This window comes from Tachysurus fulvidraco, chromosome 6, assembly GCF_022655615.1.
Source record: "Tachysurus fulvidraco isolate hzauxx_2018 chromosome 6, HZAU_PFXX_2.0, whole genome shotgun sequence".
Taxonomy (NCBI): domain Eukaryota; kingdom Metazoa; phylum Chordata; class Actinopteri; order Siluriformes; family Bagridae; genus Tachysurus; species Tachysurus fulvidraco.
The window spans coordinates 16566523-16586278 of record NC_062523.1 but is presented as its reverse complement, the minus strand read 5'-3'; the positions used below and the strand labels follow the sequence as shown (position 1 = coordinate 16586278).

Genomic DNA, 19756 nt, shown 5'->3' with positions numbered 1-19756 from the left:
TCTGCACTTAGAGTAATCGATGGGTGAAAAGGGTTGTGTGAACAAGCTAACTGAAGATGTTTACTTTTTTGTTGCCAGTGCCAGCTGGGTGTGTTGCCTCTAGGCACGGGAAACGATCTGGCCCGTGTGCTCGGCTGGGGGCCGTCGTGTGACGATGACACGCAGCTCCCTCAGATACTGGAGAAACTGGAGCGAGCCAGCACCAAGATGCTGGATAGGTAAAAACACCTCACTTTATTAGAAACAGCAAACCTAGAACACCTCCCAAAATACCTTAGTTATATTCTGTGATCTGTGATGAACATACACAGTTAAATTTACTTGATAACTCTATAGTCTATATGGCAGAAAATTTTAATTCATTTTGTGCTGCCATTTCGGAGGGAGGGATGATATGCTCTGTCTGTCACAAAGCTAGGAGCCAATCATGTATGCAGAGAAGGACAGATACAGTACGGTGTTCATCCATTTACATACTTACATTTACTGCATTTGGCAGACGCTCTTAACAGTCTACAAAAGTGCTTTAAAGTCTCTGTCAGTGGATGCATTATAATAGGTCACAACAGCAGTCTAAAGCTCTGTTGGAAGGAAATTTAGCAGAATAGATATAAGTCTGTATATATAATGGCACCATTTTACCCACGTGTTTTATGCTGCCCTGCAGCGTGAGCAGCAGTTGGGAAATATATGGTTGGCTGGTTTCACATGTATCAGCAGAAGAAACAGGGGGGGGAAAAGGAAGAAATGTCATTTTTGCTGCAAGACTGTTGTATAAGATTAACATTTATGGCATTTGCCTGACACCCTTATCAAGAGCAATTTACATTTTATCTCTTTTTTATACAACTGAGCAGGATTAAGGGCCCTGCTCAAGGCCCATAGTGGCAGCTTAGTGGCCCTGGGATTTTAACTCAAACCCTTCTGATCAATAGTCCAATGCCATAAAAACTGAGATAACAGTGAGATAACAGTGAGATAACAGTGACATAACACTTTCCTAAAGATTTCACAGTTGTCCTTTCCTATCATCTTCTAATATTTTCAGGATATTAAAACTGATTAAATGAAATGTCGGAAATATTCAGATATTTGAAGTATAAATATATAAAATAATCATTTATCTTGTGATTATCGAATAAGATCTTAGATTAATCGAATACCATATTTTTTCCCAGTACACAGTACCTTAGACCATGACATGTTTTTACTGTATGTCACAGATTTCTGTTGTTTGTAGCTACACTGTAAACTGAGGCACATTTGACTTTTTTTCCATGATGATCAATCAGGTGTATAAATATTAAACAAAATAAGGACAAAATGGAAAGGAAGGCACTGGATGTACAGGTAAAAGTGTAAAATAGGACAAAGCCTTTTAGCAACCTTGCATAAATATCAGTGTACTGGGTCAGCTATGTATGGTTGAAATGACGATACAAGTGTGTGTTTAAACTATTAAAGACTGGATGACGTCCACATGTTGGGACAGCAGTGTTTCTTTCTGACACACATTCATTTTCAAACAATTCAGGGTTATGTTCTAATAGACTTTTGTGTTGCAAATCCAGGTGAAATTCTTGCAGTGCAAGTCACTTAAGCATACAGTACAAGAATCTCAGCTGCCTCGACATCCCCTGCATTATTTGTGGTAGCATGCACCTGCTTTCTGCTTTACACAGGTGGAGTATAATGACGTATGAGATTAAAATACCTCGCAAACACAGCTGTCCCGCCACACCTGAGGAGGCCGAGGACTGCCAGGTAAATGACAACCCCAACATCCACTATCCAATCTCATTTGCCCAATGCCATGTTTTTATTTAAGATTGCAATGTGCAGGGCAATAAATAAATGGAAATAAATTATTTTAGTATTCTCAGTTTATTTGCTGACACTTGAATGTTGTTTTTGGGCACAGTGATTGTACTGTATACACTGTAGTGCAGCCCTCTTTGCTGAATGGCATAAATGTTTAGTAAATCTTATCTGAATATAAAATGATTTATTTTGGGTGTTAGTAACCCTGAGAGTCTTGAGGGACCTACCTGTAATGTTGGTATGTCTCTGTAGTTTCAGATATCAGATTATGAGGATTCAGTTGCTGCTCATCTCACAAAGATCCTCAACTCAGATCAGCACTCTGTGGTCATATCCTCAGCAAAGTAAGTCAACCCATCCAGTGTTATATTTACACACAAACACACACATACACACTCAGCTAGTGGAATTGAAGTAAAACTGAACTATCTTCTCCTCTTGCTGTCAGGATCCTGTGTGAAACAGTGAAGGACTTCGTTGCCAGAGTTGGGAAGTCCTATGAAAAGAGCACAGAGAACACAGAGGAAGCTGAAAGCATGGCTGTGAAAGTATGTTTTTCCTGCACCTTGCTTCTTCTACATTGGTTTAGCTTGATTTTTGTGGACAAATTTGAAATCCTGCATTTTCAAAGCAACACACAGCCATGACTCCAGTCCTGCCACACTGTCATGCAACATGATGGCTAACAAGCTATGACACAGTAGTTAGCTATAAATCGATCCAAATCCGCTCCAATAAAAAGAATTGACTATGTATATATAGCTACAAACCATTTTTAAGATGTTCATTTTTGTGAAAATGTAACACTGTGTGAGCAATGCTGGCAAAACTTTGTTACAATAATGTTTTCTAGACTTAGAAACTGTTGAATACATGAAGGTGTATATGAATTCAATTCTCTTTATTAGGAACCGGTCATTTCAAGCTTGTGCCAAATCTTAATAGTAATGCTTTTAATAGAGCCGTATACTGACTCATGTCTACTCTCTATGCAGTGTACAGTGCTGAATGAGAAGCTGGATTCACTCCTTCAGGCCCTGAACACAGAGGCTCAGGCAATGAGTCCTCCTTCTCTCACCACTCCTCCTATTGTAGAAGAGGAGCTGGAGGAAGAGGAGCTGGAGGAGGAGGATCTCAGTGAGGAGTCTCTGACGGAGCTGAAGGAGAAAATGGAGGAGAACGTAACAGAGAAGGACTCTCCACACAAGCTGTTCCGGCCACGTGAGCAGCTCATGCTGCGTGCAAACAGCCTGAAAAAAGCTGTCAGGCAGATCATCGAGCAGGCTGAGAAAAGTAATAATGACAAAGATGATTACAATGTTCTGATGAATGATTTACTAGCATTTTCCTTATTTGTACCATTGTTGTACAGTGGATCTGTCTATTTAGGATTTGTGAAGTTTATTTGGTGTAAATATTCATATTGAAATTGATGTCAGTCGTGTTTCTGCTCCATAGTGGTGGATGAACAGAATGCTCACACAGACGAACAGGAACTGCAGTCTCCTACTGACATTAAAAGGAACACAGAGGAGGAAAACAAGGACAATGAGAAGGATGAGGACACTAAAGAGCTGGAAAGTCTGCCCTGTGAGTTCAATCTGCACTCACGCAATTTAAAGTCTTTAGTCAACAACAAATGAGTGTACGATTTCATGTGGTATCATAATGGGTAGTTAAACACAAGCCATTTACTATCAGTATATTTTAGAGAAAAGTCTGGAAAACAAATTGGCTTTGATTTCTGAAAGTGTGATGATGGTGCCCTCTAGTGGCGTAGGCAAGGTATGAACATGCAAGATACTAAATGAGCTCTTCCAGTATGTGATGCGAAATTAACAGAAAGAAATATGTGACGAACAGCAAGAAAACTTACTTAAAGATACATTTTTTTCCTTAAAGAGAAACTTTATTCCTGCAGTATTCACATAACTCTTTTTTTTTTTTTTTGTCTTTTTTTAATATGTATGGATTATGGTTTATTGTTGGCTCTGCAATATTTTTTTATTACATTTTCCCCAAAAGCTTTGATGGATTGCTTTGCTCAAAGATTTAAATCTTAAACATTTAGATTATAGATTCCAAGGCAATATATTTGTCTCTATAGGACCATGTGATTGTGAGCTAGACAGTCCTATTTGTCCAGGATTGGATAAAATGCTCCATAAAACCTTACATTGTCATTAGCTGCTACTGATAAGCTACATAAGTTGGTGACATTATTCAAAAAAATTCTATTATGTAAAAACCATACAACATATTCTGGAACATATTGTGATGAAGCATACATTCAACTTTTTGTGGCTACCAACTTGATGATCTTACCTTCACTCTTTCTCAGATGTATTCACTTACAGTCAGTGGTCACTTTATAAGGTACACCTGCTTTATGAGGTTACACTCATTTACTTAATTAATATTATTAGGTACGCCTTCTATACACCGATAGAGATTGTAGGTTACCCCATCTCCACGTAGCTTCCAGTCCCTGCACCCCATCAATACTGTCCTCCATTGTAGTTCTCAAACCTACTGTAGAATTAATACTGATATATCTGGCATTTTCTTTTTATCGCAAAATGGCTATCATAGAGAACAGATTCTTCTGTGTCTCTCCTGTGTCGTCTCCATGTTAACGTGCCTTCTTTCTTTGCCTTATAGCGGCGAAGTCACCCTGTTCACCTACGGAGAGACGTGTGAGTCGCAGTACACAGTCTTGCGGCTCTTTCTCTATTCCTCCCTTTACGACAAGTAAAGAGAACCTGCCTGTCCTCAACACTCGCATCATCTGTCCAGGTATGATTACTCTGACATTAAGTTATGATCCACGAGAGAAAAGTTTCATTATTTATTAAAAGGCTCTAATACGGTAAATGGATTTGTATTGAGGTATTTAATTCTGCTAGTGACATTTTCTGATCTGCTGGATTTCAGGCTTGCGCGCAGGCCTTGCTGCCTCCATAGCTGGAAGCTCAATCATCAGCAAGATGTTACTTGCCAACATTGATCCATTTGGAGCCACACCATTCATTGACCCTGACCCTGATTCATTGTAAGATCTTCTGACACACCTCTTAATTCCCCCCCCCCACACACACACACATATACATGTACGTACACACACACACACACACACACACACACACACACACACACACACACACACACACACACACACACACTGTCTCTCTCATTCACACACATGTACACAAATTCACACACACACACTCTCTCACTCACACACACATTGTCAATTATACAAAAGTTCACCAAATGCAATCGCTTATACACAATTTTTATATTTATGTTTATTTATAATTCATGTAGAGAGGGGTATCTGGAGAAGTGTGTCATGAACAATTACTTTGGGATTGGCTTGGATGCAAAGATCTCACTGGAGTTTAACAACAAGCGTGAAGAACATCCTGAGAAATGCAGGTCAGAACATCTCCTCTCTGGCTATAATTATGTCTTACTATATGATATTATTAATAATTGTTCTATCCCCACGTTCCCCCTTGTTAGGAGCCGCACCAAAAATATGATGTGGTACGGAGTCTTGGGAACTAAGGAGCTACTGCAGAGAACCTACAAGAACCTGGAGCAAAAAGTGCAGTTAGAGGTTAGAGAAGAAAGTAATAGTAATAACGTTACATTTTAATACACAATTAAATACTTATTATGACTTAATAAGTTAATTTACTGACTCAAATGGTTTCTAATCATTATGAATGTTCTCCACAGTGCATTGGTTCTTAATTAGTAGGAAAGAAATATTCATCCATGGCTTGTTGTTCATTTCCGCTTTAAAAAAAAATAACAAAATTTTGTGTGTGTATGTGTGTGTGATGGTTTTTACAGTGTGATGGACAGTACATCCCACTCCCCAGTCTTCAGGGCATTGCTGTGCTGAACATCCCCAGCTACGCAGGAGGAACCAATTTCTGGGGCGGTACCAAAGAGGATGATGTATGTGTACCTAATAAGCCTTGATCTCTCCTCTTCCTGTATCTGCTGTATAGATAATAATCATCCTCTCTCTGTGTGGAAATGGCTGTATTTGACATCGTTGTTCATGGCATTGTTGGTATTGTAGAAATCTTGGAGTTTGACCCAGGCATAAGTCAAATCTTGGAATTTGAAAATTCACAGTGGATTTTCCCAATGATTTTTTTGTATCTGTACAGTAGATCTAACGTGAGCTTCATTTGCCATTGTAATTTTTCCTACCTCTTACACCTGAAGTGGTATTTACATGTATGTCGTGTTCACATGCTTGTTGTAGTAAAGAACATGAAACATGGACAATGCGAGGTTCATTCATACAGATATCTTTTTGATGCCATAGCAATATTACTCAGTTGCTGAATATAATGGAATTTTGGTCAAATACAAGCAGCGTATTTTCATAGCGTAAAAATGCCTGTAGTGTGTCTGTAGAGCAGAATATGAATAGAATGGCACTGCAAAGAATTAGATGCATTTAGCAAAATGAGCAAAATCTGAAAAGTCGAAAGTTTGAATCAAATTCGGATCAGAAACGTAATTACAACTTGCGGGGTCATTCGTGTGCAACTTCTGAGTGGGAGACTCACCAAACAAAGGCAGCATTCGTTAGCCTAATTTGAGGCTGTCCTTCAAAGTGATCCCCAACACACAGATGAGCAGCTTATATCACTAAGACGAGCAATCTTTCTGTGATCCATTTAGTGGCATGTCATGTCTCTGTACCTACACCCGGTCCGGTGCACAATTACAACACAATGGTTTGTGTACATTGTTAGAAGATGTGTTGAATGCTGACATGTGCATTTGTTAAAGTCAGATATAAGCTGACCGTGACCAAATACTTACGAGCAGTTCTTAAGCAAAAAAAAGAGACTTGAGCTTCATTGTCCATAAGTTTTAGCACACAGAATCAAGCCTGTTTTTATATTTCTGTTGTTGGCAGATCTTTATAGCAAATAAACACTTGTTGATATAAAGTCTGGCACAGAACAGTCTTTGCTCAATTCAGACCTGTCTACTGTGGTTTAAACTGATGCTTCTGGCAACAGTCTGGTGCTGCAACCGCACTGATATTGTTTATAGATATCTTCTGACATATGCAAATATTCAGAAAGGATGCACATGGAGCTGTGATTACATATCTGTCCTACTACAGCAGGTTCTGACCACTTGATCCTTCCAAAAGGTCTGAATATACAAGAATTGTTGTTGGCAGCGCAGTATTGACCTGGATCTCAAACCCACACTGAAGGCATCCTCTCCTACTTACCTTTACCTGTTACTAAGGACAGTTCTATCACTAAGACTAAATTGACCGATTTGTGATCTTTGTCTTCTCCAATGCACCTTGATCTAAAATGAATGGATTATAAGTAAATTGCTTGTGCAGGTCCAATTCTGAAGAAACCCACTATAACTTTAACTGGCTTCATGCATTTAGCTATTTCTGCCTAACTAGCCAAGGTTTGCATAACATACAACAATCCACAATAGTTAATTTCACAGCATTCTTTGTTGCATAAACAAATGTATTTGTTGCCATACAAACACACAGGTTGTCTATATGGCATACGGAAATTTTCAACTGAACCCCCATTTCTGAAAGTGGTTAATTTCTGGCAAGTGAGCCAAAAAAAGGATTGATTATTTTTCTGACATGTATTTTGTGTAAAATTACTGATGGAATGAATAAAAAAAACAACAGCACTCTGCTTCTTTCTTTGCCATCTAGATATTCTGTGCTCCATCATTCGATGATAAAATCTTGGAGGTAGTGGCTGTGTTTGGGAGTATGCAAATGGCAGTGTCCAGAGTGATCAAGCTCCAGCATCACCGTATTGCACAGGTGAACTTTACTTTATAAAATGTTGCATATATCATTTTTATTAATCCCCAAGGTTGTAGTGAAATACTCACATGATCTCGACTCACAAGATAAATTCCTGTCATTGTCCCAGTGTCGCACAGTGAAGATTACCATCCTAGGAGATGAAGGTGTGCCTATTCAAGTGGATGGAGAAGCCTGGATCCAGCCTCCTGGAGTTATTAAGATCCAACACAAGAATAGAGCACAGATGCTGACCAGAGATCGGGTGAGTGTTAGTGTGCAGGTGCAGAATGGTCACAATCCAAGTGCTGCACCTGCGGTTGAACTTTCTGTTTTGTTTTTCCCCTACAGGCATTTGAGAACACGTTGAAGTCCTGGGAGGACAAGTTGAAGTATGACAAGCCTCCACTGAGGCCACACCTGTACTCTCAGCACTCTGTAGATCTAGCCACTGAGGAAGAAGCTGCACTTGTCCAGATGTGTGCCCGTGCAGCTGAAGAGCTCATTACCAGGATCTGTGAGGCAGCCAAGACAAATGGGCTCCTGGAACAAGAGCTTGCTCATGCTGTAAATGCTGCATCTCATGCCATCAATAAAACTCACCCCAAGTTCCCTGAGGTGAGATAGCAATCTAACATAATACACTGCAGTTGAACTGTATCAAACCAATTGTCACAACACACAACACAGTTTTGGCCACAATATATCTTATGCACACATGCTTTGCCTAAAGGTTTGTTGCGATATAATCTACTGTGTATGTTTCCTTTAGAGTCTAACCAGGAACACAGCTATTGAGGTGACCAGCACAGTGAAGGCCTTGCACAATGAGACTGAGTCACTTCTAGTTGGACGAGTGTCATTGGTAAGGCAAATGTGAAAGCTAAATTTTACATTTGTTTGGTCATGTAGTCTGTCTGTCATGGTATGTCGTATTTCATGTTGTGTAATTGTGTCTGTACAGCAACTGGAGCCTCCTGAAGAGGAGTTATTGTCCAGTGCATTGCAGAGCGTTGAGGTGGAGTTGGGCAAGCTGACTGAGATCCTGTGGCTTTACCACATTCTCCAACCCAATGATGAGGAGGTAAGCCCAGCACACATGAGTGTGTATTTAAAAAATCTATTATTCACAGCTGTCCAACATACTTATCCAACATATACATATCCAACATGGCCATTATTAACATACCCACTGCCATTATACCCAACAGCTACATGTTCATCACCAGTAATCCCAGCACACCTATCACCCACATGGACATCACCAACATGCTCACAGCTAACATACACAACACCAGCATATCCATCACCTAAAACAAATCTTCAACACAGCCATTCCCATCACTAATATGTACAGCTTGTACATCACCAAAGTGCAATATCAATGTTAAACCTGGCCATAATGCCAGACATGCCTATCACCCACATGTCATTAACTTATCATCGCTGTCGGGCGGAATCCTTGTATCTCCAAAACCATTCAAAAAACTATTTTTCAGGAAATTAAAAAAACGCTGTATCTTATCTGCAATTCACAGGGTTTAGTCCGTGTTGCAGTGGATTGTCTTGCGCTAAATTCCTGTCCTCAGACGAGCACCAGAACTAGCGGGGGTCAAGATTTTTTTTCTTTGAGCCCAGTGTTTTGAAGATATTTACCTCAGAAGACGTGTTGATTCGTTGCGACTCTTGATCTTGAGGATATGCCTCGAAGCTCTCCCGCGGAGAGAAGAAGAGGTGGACAGTTAAAGTGTCCAATGGAGTTAAGAGATTTGCGCTCAAGCTATTTTCAAGACTTTAGATTGGTTTATAAATTGTAAAAATAACAGACCCACATGGGGACTGACCAATAGCATCGATATGTGAAAAAATATGAAATTGACAAAATTTGGACATACGAGGTTTCTGCCCAACAGCGACATTATGCGTGATTATTACCAACATAACAAACACAGGCCACCAAAATAGCCATTACTAAACTGCCAATTGCCAACACACATCAGCAACTTGTCCAGTGGCAGTGTATACAACATGCAGGTGACCAAAATGGCAATCACCTACATGCACATAATGAAACCAAACAATAACCGACATTTCCCTTATTGATGTTTCCATTATTTGAACACCAACATGCTCATCTCATTTACATTTACAGCATTTAGCAGACTTATCCAGAGCGACTTTTAGCTCATTTTTATACAACTGAGATATTGCTCAGGGGCCCAGCAGTGGCAGCTTGGTATATGTAGGAATCAAACTCACAACCTTCTGATTGGTAGCCCAACACCTTAATCACTAGGCTACCACATCCCACATCTCAAGTATACCTAATATTTCCGTTATGCCCACCATGCCCGAGAACGAGTTTTTATTTGAATTTTATGTTTGTGGTAGGACCACTCCCTGGAGTATGGCAAGAGAAACAGTCGAAGTGGCATGTTCCGAATTGTGCCAAAGTTCAAGAAGGAGAAAGCACTGAAAAAGTCCAGCCCACAGTCAGGTAAGTCACGTGGCTGTGCTGACAAAGATATTCATTGGACATTGGAAGATGTTATGTATGGAACATAGTGTTGCCAGAGTTTGTTTTGCAGTTTACAGAGGAATTCCGTAGTACCTTGCCATTGGGAATATGTAATTCCAAAACCATACTGAAAGGCAATCCTGATTTCTCACTAAAGCCATAGTGCAGCGTGAAATAACTACGTGTCTGATCTTTTAAATCCATCACGACGGTGCTATGGGGCATGTATGATGCCATAGATCTTCATGTAGCATCTGTATCAAGAGTTCTCTGTTCTGTGACATCCCCAATACAACCCAACCATCCATGAGCATCCTGCACTTCCTTTGTACATGATGTTGTCCTGTGAGTCAGATACAGTCTCATGTGTCCACACGTGAACAGCAGGCACAAACCACTATGACTTAACTCACCATAACAAGCATACTCAAATTAAAATTCATGTTTCCAGCAGATAAAGGTTGAAACCACTGGACTCTTGAAAAGTATAAAGTGCAACTGAGTAGCGAGTTATAATTATATAAAATATATAAATAAGTCTTTTAAACGATTATATGCTTTATATAACATTTGTGTCACTATTACAAATCAGTGCGTATAAGTAACAGAAATTGCCCTGGTGTTTCAGTAGTGTTCTGGATGATGTCAGCATATAAGCTTAATAATGTATCTCTGACGCATGGCTTTTTGCCTGTGGATGAGCAAGTGTACAGTATGGCTGGATGACAGTTGATACCATGGTTCAGGGTCCAGACATAGATCAACAGGGTGCACAGGCTTAAACCTCCCGTCCTCCCTGCTCTCTCTCTCTATCTCTCTCTCTTCTTACTCTCTGTCTTTCTCTCTATTTCTCTCTGTCTCCCGTGTCTTCTCTGAATGCAGTGATGAATGTCCCACTCTGATAACCTGCATGCCAGAAATTACCCTTTGGGTGTGTGCCAGTGACCAGAGATTTCGTACCAAACCAAAACCTGTTTAACCCTCTTTTTGCCAGCTGCTACCGCCACTCCTTTCTGTGTCTTCTCTTTCTGTTTTTTGATTCCTTCCCTCCTTTGTGGTTGTTGTTGTTGTTTTATTTTGTTTTTCCTCGGCCCCCTGACTCCATTTGCTCATGTCCTTTGCGGCCTGTACGGGGCTTGGAGACTGAAGGGGCCTTGTTGCTCTTGACTTGTGTAGTTCAGAGGTGGGGCACTGAGGAGGTGGGCACCTGGCTGGAGCAGCTCAGCTTGGGGGAATACAAAGACACCTTCATCCGCCATGACATCCGCGGCTCCGAGCTCCTGCATCTGGAAAGGAGGGACCTGAAGGTATACACACACGGCCCTTTCGTGCCTCACAATGTCCCTCAGAATAAGCAGAACTTTATCTCTCTTCCTATAGCTTTCACTGACTCTGTCTCTGTATCTTTTCTGTCCTTTTTTTACCTGACCCTGTTTGCTGTTTTGTGCTGCACTGCTCTGCTTGGCTTCCTTTGTGAGAGTGTCGTTTGGGACTTGAACCTACTTACATGCTAACTAACTGTTTGTGGCCCTGCCATGATACGGCTTTAGAAAGCGGTGAGATTAGAATAGAGAATAGAGCCAGTGAGAGGTGAAAGGGTGAAGAAGTGAAATCTGTTCACATTGAAGGCCGCTAAAAGTGTGACTGCACTTGCAGCATGGTGTGACACATGCATCAGCTTGTGTTGTTTGTTATAGACACATAAGTTCACAAGTTCACCGATGTCAATTGCTAAGATCTGAATGAGCATGCCTCTGTGTAATTTTTTCGATACAGCGAGGTGTGTGTGTGTGTGTGTGTGTGTGTGTGTGTGTGTGTGTGTATGTGTGTGATAGAAAGAAGAGATTAGTTGAAATGTATCTAACAAGTGCAAATCTGCTGCCAAACCAAAGTACAGTTTCATAGCCATGTAAAATATTCCTGAATTAATTGTTAAACCAGTAGCTAAAAACATCATTGACCATTTTCACATCATTGTATTTTCCTATCATTTGCACTTGTTGAGTATATTTAAGTTTCATACTTGTACTGTGTCAAATGTTACATAAATCACACCAGCAGAACTACACAAAAGTCTCGTCTATAGCACTTTTTTTATCCAGCAATTAAGACCTCATCTGCAACCTGGGTCCTCCAGTGTCTTTATCGTAGCATCAGTTGTATGTTATTATTCGTGCTAAATGTATCACCAGTCTTCATGATAAAAATAATATCAATAAGACATGCATGCCAGCCTTGGAAAAAACCATCACATGTTGTTGCGGCTGACTTCTTGACTGAAAAGGTGATCTGCCTATAGCATACATAAAACATAAATGTCTGTGGCAACCTGGGAAAAAAAACTTTGTTTGTCTACCAGAGATCAGCTGTGGTGACATCTGTCAAGCTTCCCCAGACCACCACTCCTATACAGTTGTTGGACAATGAAACGGAAACACTGGCCAATATAGTGTTGGCTGATTCACACCTATCTATGCACTTCACTGATTTCACGTTCCTTAAGTAAGAGCAGTGTGTGAAGGTTGAATTAGCATCTGTGACCAGGACAGCAAGTCTTTATTGTGTATCGAGTATCCACCAAAAAGAGCGAGCCACATCCAGCAGGCGTAACTGTAAGTGCAAGAGGAAGCTGAAGGGGATGTCTGGGTACTAAGCTGGACTGTATCCAAAAAAAAAACTAAAACCACAACAGCCCAACTGACTTCAGAATCAAATTCGCACCTGGACTGAAACTGTTGATTGGGCGTGTCACTATTCATGGTCAGGCTGTTCTCTGCATGGTCACTCATGCCAGTTACAGTGTTTCCAGCAGCAGAAATCTTGGGCTGTGGACAATGTGAATCATGTATTATCTGATTATATAATATTATTATAATCCACCCTCACTGTCATTCAAACATCCAAGAGAGTTATACTGTGAAGAAGTCTCAAAGGAGCTTACTATCTTGACTGTTTCTTGCCCAGAGTGAATCACGGAGGGTGAATCAGTAATTACTGTGGATGCAATATCATTGCATTCCCTAGGCCCACAACTGGGACTTGATAGTCCCATCACTGCCAACGACTACTAAACCATTCTAGAGGACTACATGCAACCAATAGTTCAAACATTTTACCCTAAAGGCTGTGCTGTGTATCAGGATAATAATGCACCAATACACACAAGACTTGTCAGAGTGATTTGGTGAACATGAAAGCTGAACATCTCCATTAGCCTGCACAGTCACCAGATCTGGTTATCATTGAACAAATTTTGGTGTGTTTTGAAAGTGTCAGAAAATGTTTCAATCAGTGTCCTGGCCACGTAGGCCCTACACCATACTAACAAACGATTGTGCTTTAAAAACAAGTGTTATTTTCATTGTCCAATCCCTGTGTGTATGTGTGTGTGTGTGTGTGTGTGTGTGTGTGTGTGTATGTATATATATATATATATATATATATATATAAATAACATGTTCCTTCCAGGATGATAATAGAAAAGGTTCCCCCTCATTTCATGCCCCTGTTATTTATCTGGGAATGACCTGTGTTTTCTATAGTTTGTGCAGATTTGAGAAATCAGTGAAAATGATATTTTAAAGTACTTTTTTTTTTTTTTTACATTTTTTTTTCTCTTAAATTATTGTTGAAATTTTTATATTTGTTTATTTATGGTGAGTTTATTTTATTATATATATTTCTATCATTTTAATAGTTTTTTTTGTGTTATACCAGTTAATTTGCTGTTTGTGTTTAGCTTTCCATTAAAATATTTTATATAGTAACATCGTTCAATTTTCTTTGTAAAAATTGAAGCATTGCTATGTAGTTTCTAAGTCCATATTTATTTAGTAATTAATATATTTATTTTGAACTACTCAAACAGGCATAACAAAAACATTTTAGCTTTTTAAGTCTGTATCTGCTTAGACATCAACTTAAGTAGATATCCTTTATTATAAAAATGAATTAGTACCGTGTCAAACTGATGTACATATACAAACTGCAAATCTGCCGTTATTATCTGCACAGGATCTGGGGATCTCGAAGGTGGGTCATATGAAGAGAATTCTCCAGGGAACTAAAGAGCTGGCCAAGAGCGCCATGGTGGACCTGTGAGGCTCAAGGAGTCCTTTCCTTCAGGAGAAGTGAACATTTTACAGAGCTGCATTGTCTGGATGAGCTCGGTAATGAGGGATTTCCTCCCCCCCAAGATTTAGCATAGCTTTAGAGTACCTGCGAATGTGTTGTTTTAGTACGAGTGCTGGTGCCAAAAGAATTGCAGTGGTCGAATATTTTCAGGTGGGTCTTAGATTTCCAAAAAAAAAAAAAAAAAAAGCCATTTCTTATTGCATTGATGGCACAATCAGGTATGCAACTCTCACTGCAGAGGCAACTTCTGGCATCTTAAAAAGAGTCAAGTAGCAAAACAGGACTTCCATAAAGTGTTCACTGTGGGTGAAGCAGGGCCAGGTAATAGCTTGCTGGCATTTTGCCTCGTCGTGGATGGCTACAATAGGATGGAGACGTGATGTGTCAGCAATATTCTTCTTTTGACAGCACTGTTTACATTTTAAAGAGACAGGAAAAAGGCTGCTGAAGAGTTGCACTCAAACTGCAATCATAGCAAATGGGTTTTCATTTCAGAAAGAAAGTTGATTGAGGGGTTTCCTGAAGCAGTGACATTCTGATGCATGGTGAATTTGCTTGATTTTGGATATGTGTTTCACTGCATGATTAGTGTCATTTTTTAATTGTACAAACTAACACTTGAACAATTTTTCTATGACTTTAGTATGATACCATTTGTTACTACTGAAGCATCCCTGTGGTCTTACTAGACTGCTGTTTCATTTCTATATATTTGTTTGCATGAGACTTCTGTGTCAAATAGCAGTGTCATGTACCATATTTATTGTAAAAGTGAGCTTTATAGTAGGACATCTATGATTTATATTCGATTAGGACACTGAGGAACACCGAAATATCAGTTCTTTAAAATATCAATAAGGAAGAATACATTGAATTGACTACAGCTGAAGTGAATGTGCCCCATACATTTTCTTGAAATCATTTACTTTAGTTTGCATTAAGTATGCACATTTTAAATATCCTTTTAAGTATCAGAATATTAGTGTGGAAGTTTTTATTAGAATTATGAAATAATGTTTTTGCATTTTTCATTTTCTGCATATTGACTGTAGGCCTATTTGGAACATTTAGCTATTTTAATTGCAATAAGAATCTTGTTTTGGTCATAAGATATCGCAGTTGATCTGCAAATTTGTATAAGTTTATCATAATTAGTATTCCTTTTAATAGGGATAAAGTATATGTTTGATAAGACACCCAGAACTAAATTGTATTCTTAGCTGGCATTACAGGGTATACAAGTATACGTGAGGTTTTTGTTGGTTAATATATGCACTGTAAATATGTTGAAACAGTCTCTACTGTTAAATCCAGCTGTAAGGATATGGTTTGTATAGGTTAAGGCTAAAACGTTCTATAGATTTTACACACTTGATTGTGTATAGTGCACCATAATACAGATGTGATTTTATAATAATGTTTAGTAATCGCCTTTCTTTGTTAAGTGCTGTTGTATTCTATTGAAGGTGCAATATTGTATTTATTTTGATACATTCTCTTCTTTATGAAGCTTTATTATGCGTTTTTTTTGTTTGTTTGTTTGTTCGGGTTTTTTTTTCCAAGGAAAACAAGAAATCAATTTGTGCACTCCTGAATCAATTCATGTTGTTTTAGCTATTTAAGTTTAAGGTGGGCTCGTGGACATGCCATATTCTCACCAAATTCATAAAATCTTCCTTAAGCAAGTTGTTGGTCCTTTCTATTCAATTGTGCTTCCAGGATAATTTGCTAGACAACTGGATGTTCTATTAGACATACTATGGAACTAGCAGAATTACCTGCTGTGCCTCTTTTATTTTCATTGCAATGGAGATATTTTTACCCTCCATCTTCAATCATGTTATTTACCACTTTTATGTAGGTTTCATTTGGGGTTTATGTCATATTACAATTTTCCTCTAGGGGGTGGCAGAGAACTGAATGTGGGTTTGGTAAAATAAATAAATAAATAAACAAACAAAAAACTAAATAAATCATGAATCAAAACAAAATAATGAATAAAAATAATCAAAGAGTGACAGCTCTCTAAATTTTCTAATTGAAAATATTCGGATCCATTAACTTTGTTAACTTTGCAATGATCAGATAGAAAAAAAAATTAGATGGAAAAAACTAACAGTACACCTAGAGAATAAAAATTAAAAAATGTCCATACATTTGACTGCAGATTAGATGGCTGGCTTTGTCTTATGATCAGACTCTTAAAAGGATGGTAATGCATTGAGAACCTCCAGAATCTGAGTGTGTTAATGTGCCTGAGTGTAGAAAACACACGATTTATTAGGAGCAATGGGAGGAGGCCTGATTCTCTGTGGTTCTAATTTTAACCAACATGGTTATTTTTGGATTCTATAAACTTTCACACTACACGCTTAGGAAAAAAGGTTCCTTAAGGGTTCTTTAGCTTTCTAAATGTTTTCTACTTGAAATTTTTTAAAGGGACCCCATTTTTGTAGGTTTTTGGATAGAACCTTTCCCAACAGGGTCAACCTGAAGAACACTTTAGGGTGCTAATGGAACCTAATGGATTTTTTTTTTCAAAGTGTGTCACATAATTATAGTGAATGTAGTCTTAATTTTATCCTTTTATTTTTTACTCTTCATCAACAGATATGCATTGCCTTAGAAAGGAGTCAAAGACTGTTTTCTATTTTAAGTGAGAAAGTGATTTAACCCACACTGATCTAGAGTCATTGCCAATGATGCAAGTACAACATGCCATCCGCTGACTGCATATCTTTTTAGAAACTACTAAAGTGCAGTGTTAACAATGAGCAGTGCCATACATGCTAACTGTTAGAAAACTAAGACCCCTATAATGGTTTCATAGCCTATGATTATAGTACCTCGAAAATTAGGGAATTGATAGCTCCTGAAGAGAATACTGAAGTAATTTGGCCTTAGAGATTTATCATTTCACAACTGTAGCAGGTTAACAGACCTCAAATGAACAGTGCCTCGTATGTGCTTTCATTTTCATTCATTTTCCACAAGTGCAGTCTTCCTCTCAAACTGCAGTTATTTCGTCTGCACACTTTCATGCGTATCTGTCTCTGAACAAGCTCTCAAGAGTGTATCCCCAAGACTGAGTGTGTTTTTGATAAGATTTCAGGCTCATTTGAGCTCAGGATTATCTATAGATGGTGTACATAAAGCTGTATACTGCCTGATTTTTTCAAAACCAATTCACATGAGAATTTTTTCGAGCAAGCATGCTCTAGAGCATATCGCTGACATGATCTTATTATGAGTGGGAAGTGGGATGTGAGTTTCATTTGTTTACATTGTGTTTACAATGGCACAGTTTAATTTGTAAAACTATGTGTATAGCTATATACAACATTTGCATATTTATTAAGGTTAAACAAATGATGTGTATGTGTTTTCACCATTGGGATATAATGTTACAGTAATCACTTGTATTGATATCTGGATGATCTTTTGGTAAAGTAGTTGGTAATTTTTATGACTACTAAGTGACTGTTTTCTGTGCCTTTTTATCGTAGGTGCATGATTAACTATTTATTACAATATGAAAGTCACTGAGATGTGTATTTTTGTATCCTGATTGAATTAATGTCTCAATTTTGTTGTACATTTTGAAGTGGTAAAAAAGGTGCCACATAATATCTTCTTCAATAAAACTGAATGCATACACAATGTATATCATTCTCAGTCTCATTTTTCCCCTGAGTTGTCTTGTGATGTTTTTGAAATATTGAAAGTAACACAAACAAGTAAAAAGCAAGTCATAGGAAAGATATGAAGTCAGCTCCAGAATTATTAGCACCGAACCTTTGGTAACGGTTCGAATAAAATGCCTAAGTGGTAAATTATCCTCAGATTGAATCTATGAGAGAAACCTTAGATTAAAAATGTTTAAATCCTGGCCCCTTTTGTAACTCTGTTGTTTATACCCCATTGAAAGATTAAGTCAAGATAACTGCTTAAGACGTCTCAAACACTCAGTTGAATTAAAAAAAAAGTAAAATTAAAAAATGTGAATATTTTCTTTCATATTTAATTACAATGATAAGATAATTAACAGCCATTTTAAAATAGTTTGACTATAAATTTCACAAATGTATATATCTAGGGTTAGCATTATATCTAGGGTTCTTAACTATTTTACAAAAAATAAGAAAGACAAAAAAGATCACTATAGAATTACATAAACTACTCTAAGTATTTGATCAATATATTAAAGTCATTAAGCATTAAGTCATGTGTACAAAATTATTCATGTGATAAGTTTAACAGTAGCAGTCTTTGACTCTAGCATTTGATCACATGTAACATGCCTAACTCAAGTTAAAACATATTACTTTTTAATCACAACTGGGTGGCCAAACATTAAGTATATAATATTAAACATTAAATATTTAGCAGTTTCTTTGTCAGTTTCATCAAAGTTCTGTATTAAATGTCTTGTTTTTTTCTTACAAAGATGCATGATAAAGGCAAAATATGCAACAACGCAGGAGTTAATGATTGCCTATGGCTGAAAAAGAACATTTTACGATTTTAAAATGAGTGTCTACAAAGAAGTATAAAATTGTACTAATCTTATTTTCACTATATATTTGTATAGTGAAATATTTATTCAAATAAACTCAAATAAAAGGTCTATATGGTTCTATATATAATAAATTATATGTTTCATTTGCATTTCATGGTTCACTCTAACTGTAGCACATCTGGAAGAAGTCTACTACAATATCTCCTAGCCCTAGTCATAGTAACTCAGTTCACTGCAAAGTTTTAGTGTTCCTCCAGTCTAATATACTTGATACAACTAATAAATAACAGGGCTTTACAAGACACAGCATCAAAAGTGAGGGCATGTACCTCCAGAGCTTGGGATAAAGGCGTGCACAGGAATTCATTTGATCCCATTTCTGCAAGCTCCCAAAGGAATTTTGAGTGCTCCTGTCCATTCCAACAGACTCTCCTTACCAATCCCATCCACTCTCACCAACTCTCCACAGCAACCATGTACACTCCCAAAGGCTCTCCTCATCAACCCCATCCACTCCCACAGACTCTTCTTACCAACCCCATCCACTAACAATGACTCTCCACAGCAACACTGTACACTCTTAGAGACTCTGCTTACCAACCCCATCCACTCCCACAGACTCTCCTCACCAACCCCATCCACTCCCACAGACTCTCCTCACCAACCCCATCCACTTAAACAGACTCTCCTCACCAACCCCATCCACTCAAACAGACTCTCCTCAGCAACCCCATACACTCCCACAGACTCTCCTCACCAACCCCATCCACTCCCACAGACTCTTCTTACCAACCCCATCCACTCCCACAGACTCTTCTTACCAACCCCATCCACTCCCACAGACTCTCCTCACCAACCCCATCCACTCAAACAGACTCTCCTCACCAACCCCACCCACTCCCACAGACTCTCCTCACCAACCCCATCC

General features: G+C 38.5%; 1 protein-coding gene across 11 annotated transcripts in view; it reads left to right on the top strand.

Annotated features, from left to right (window-relative positions):
- dgkh (diacylglycerol kinase, eta) overlaps positions 1-17971 on the top strand; it is a 54777-nt gene extending 36806 nt beyond the window's left edge. For 9 of the 11 annotated variants that reach the window (XM_027164412.2, XM_047814869.1, XM_047814868.1 and 6 more), the window contains 19 exons: positions 79-218; positions 1683-1764; positions 2074-2165; positions 2270-2369; positions 2817-3114; positions 3280-3411; positions 4483-4617; positions 4756-4873; positions 5149-5259; positions 5347-5443; positions 5683-5790; positions 7562-7675; positions 7788-7922; positions 8009-8275; positions 8430-8522; positions 8622-8741; positions 10049-10154; positions 11352-11482; positions 14190-17971. In XM_027164412.2, coding sequence (XP_027020213.2) covers positions 79-218; positions 1683-1764; positions 2074-2165; positions 2270-2369; positions 2817-3114; positions 3280-3411; positions 4483-4617; positions 4756-4873; positions 5149-5259; positions 5347-5443; positions 5683-5790; positions 7562-7675; positions 7788-7922; positions 8009-8275; positions 8430-8522; positions 8622-8741; positions 10049-10154; positions 11352-11482; positions 14190-14276 — 2466 coding nt within the window. In that variant the 3' untranslated portion in view covers positions 14277-17971. The remainder of the gene's footprint in view (positions 1-78; positions 219-1682; positions 1765-2073; positions 2166-2269; positions 2370-2816; positions 3115-3279; positions 3412-4482; positions 4618-4755; positions 4874-5148; positions 5260-5346; positions 5444-5682; positions 5791-7561; positions 7676-7787; positions 7923-8008; positions 8276-8429; positions 8523-8621; positions 8742-10048; positions 10155-11351; positions 11483-14189) is intronic. The other 2 variants (XM_047814871.1, XM_047814877.1) reach the window with 1 other exon arrangement.
- Positions 17972-19756: the final 1785 nt, after the last annotated feature.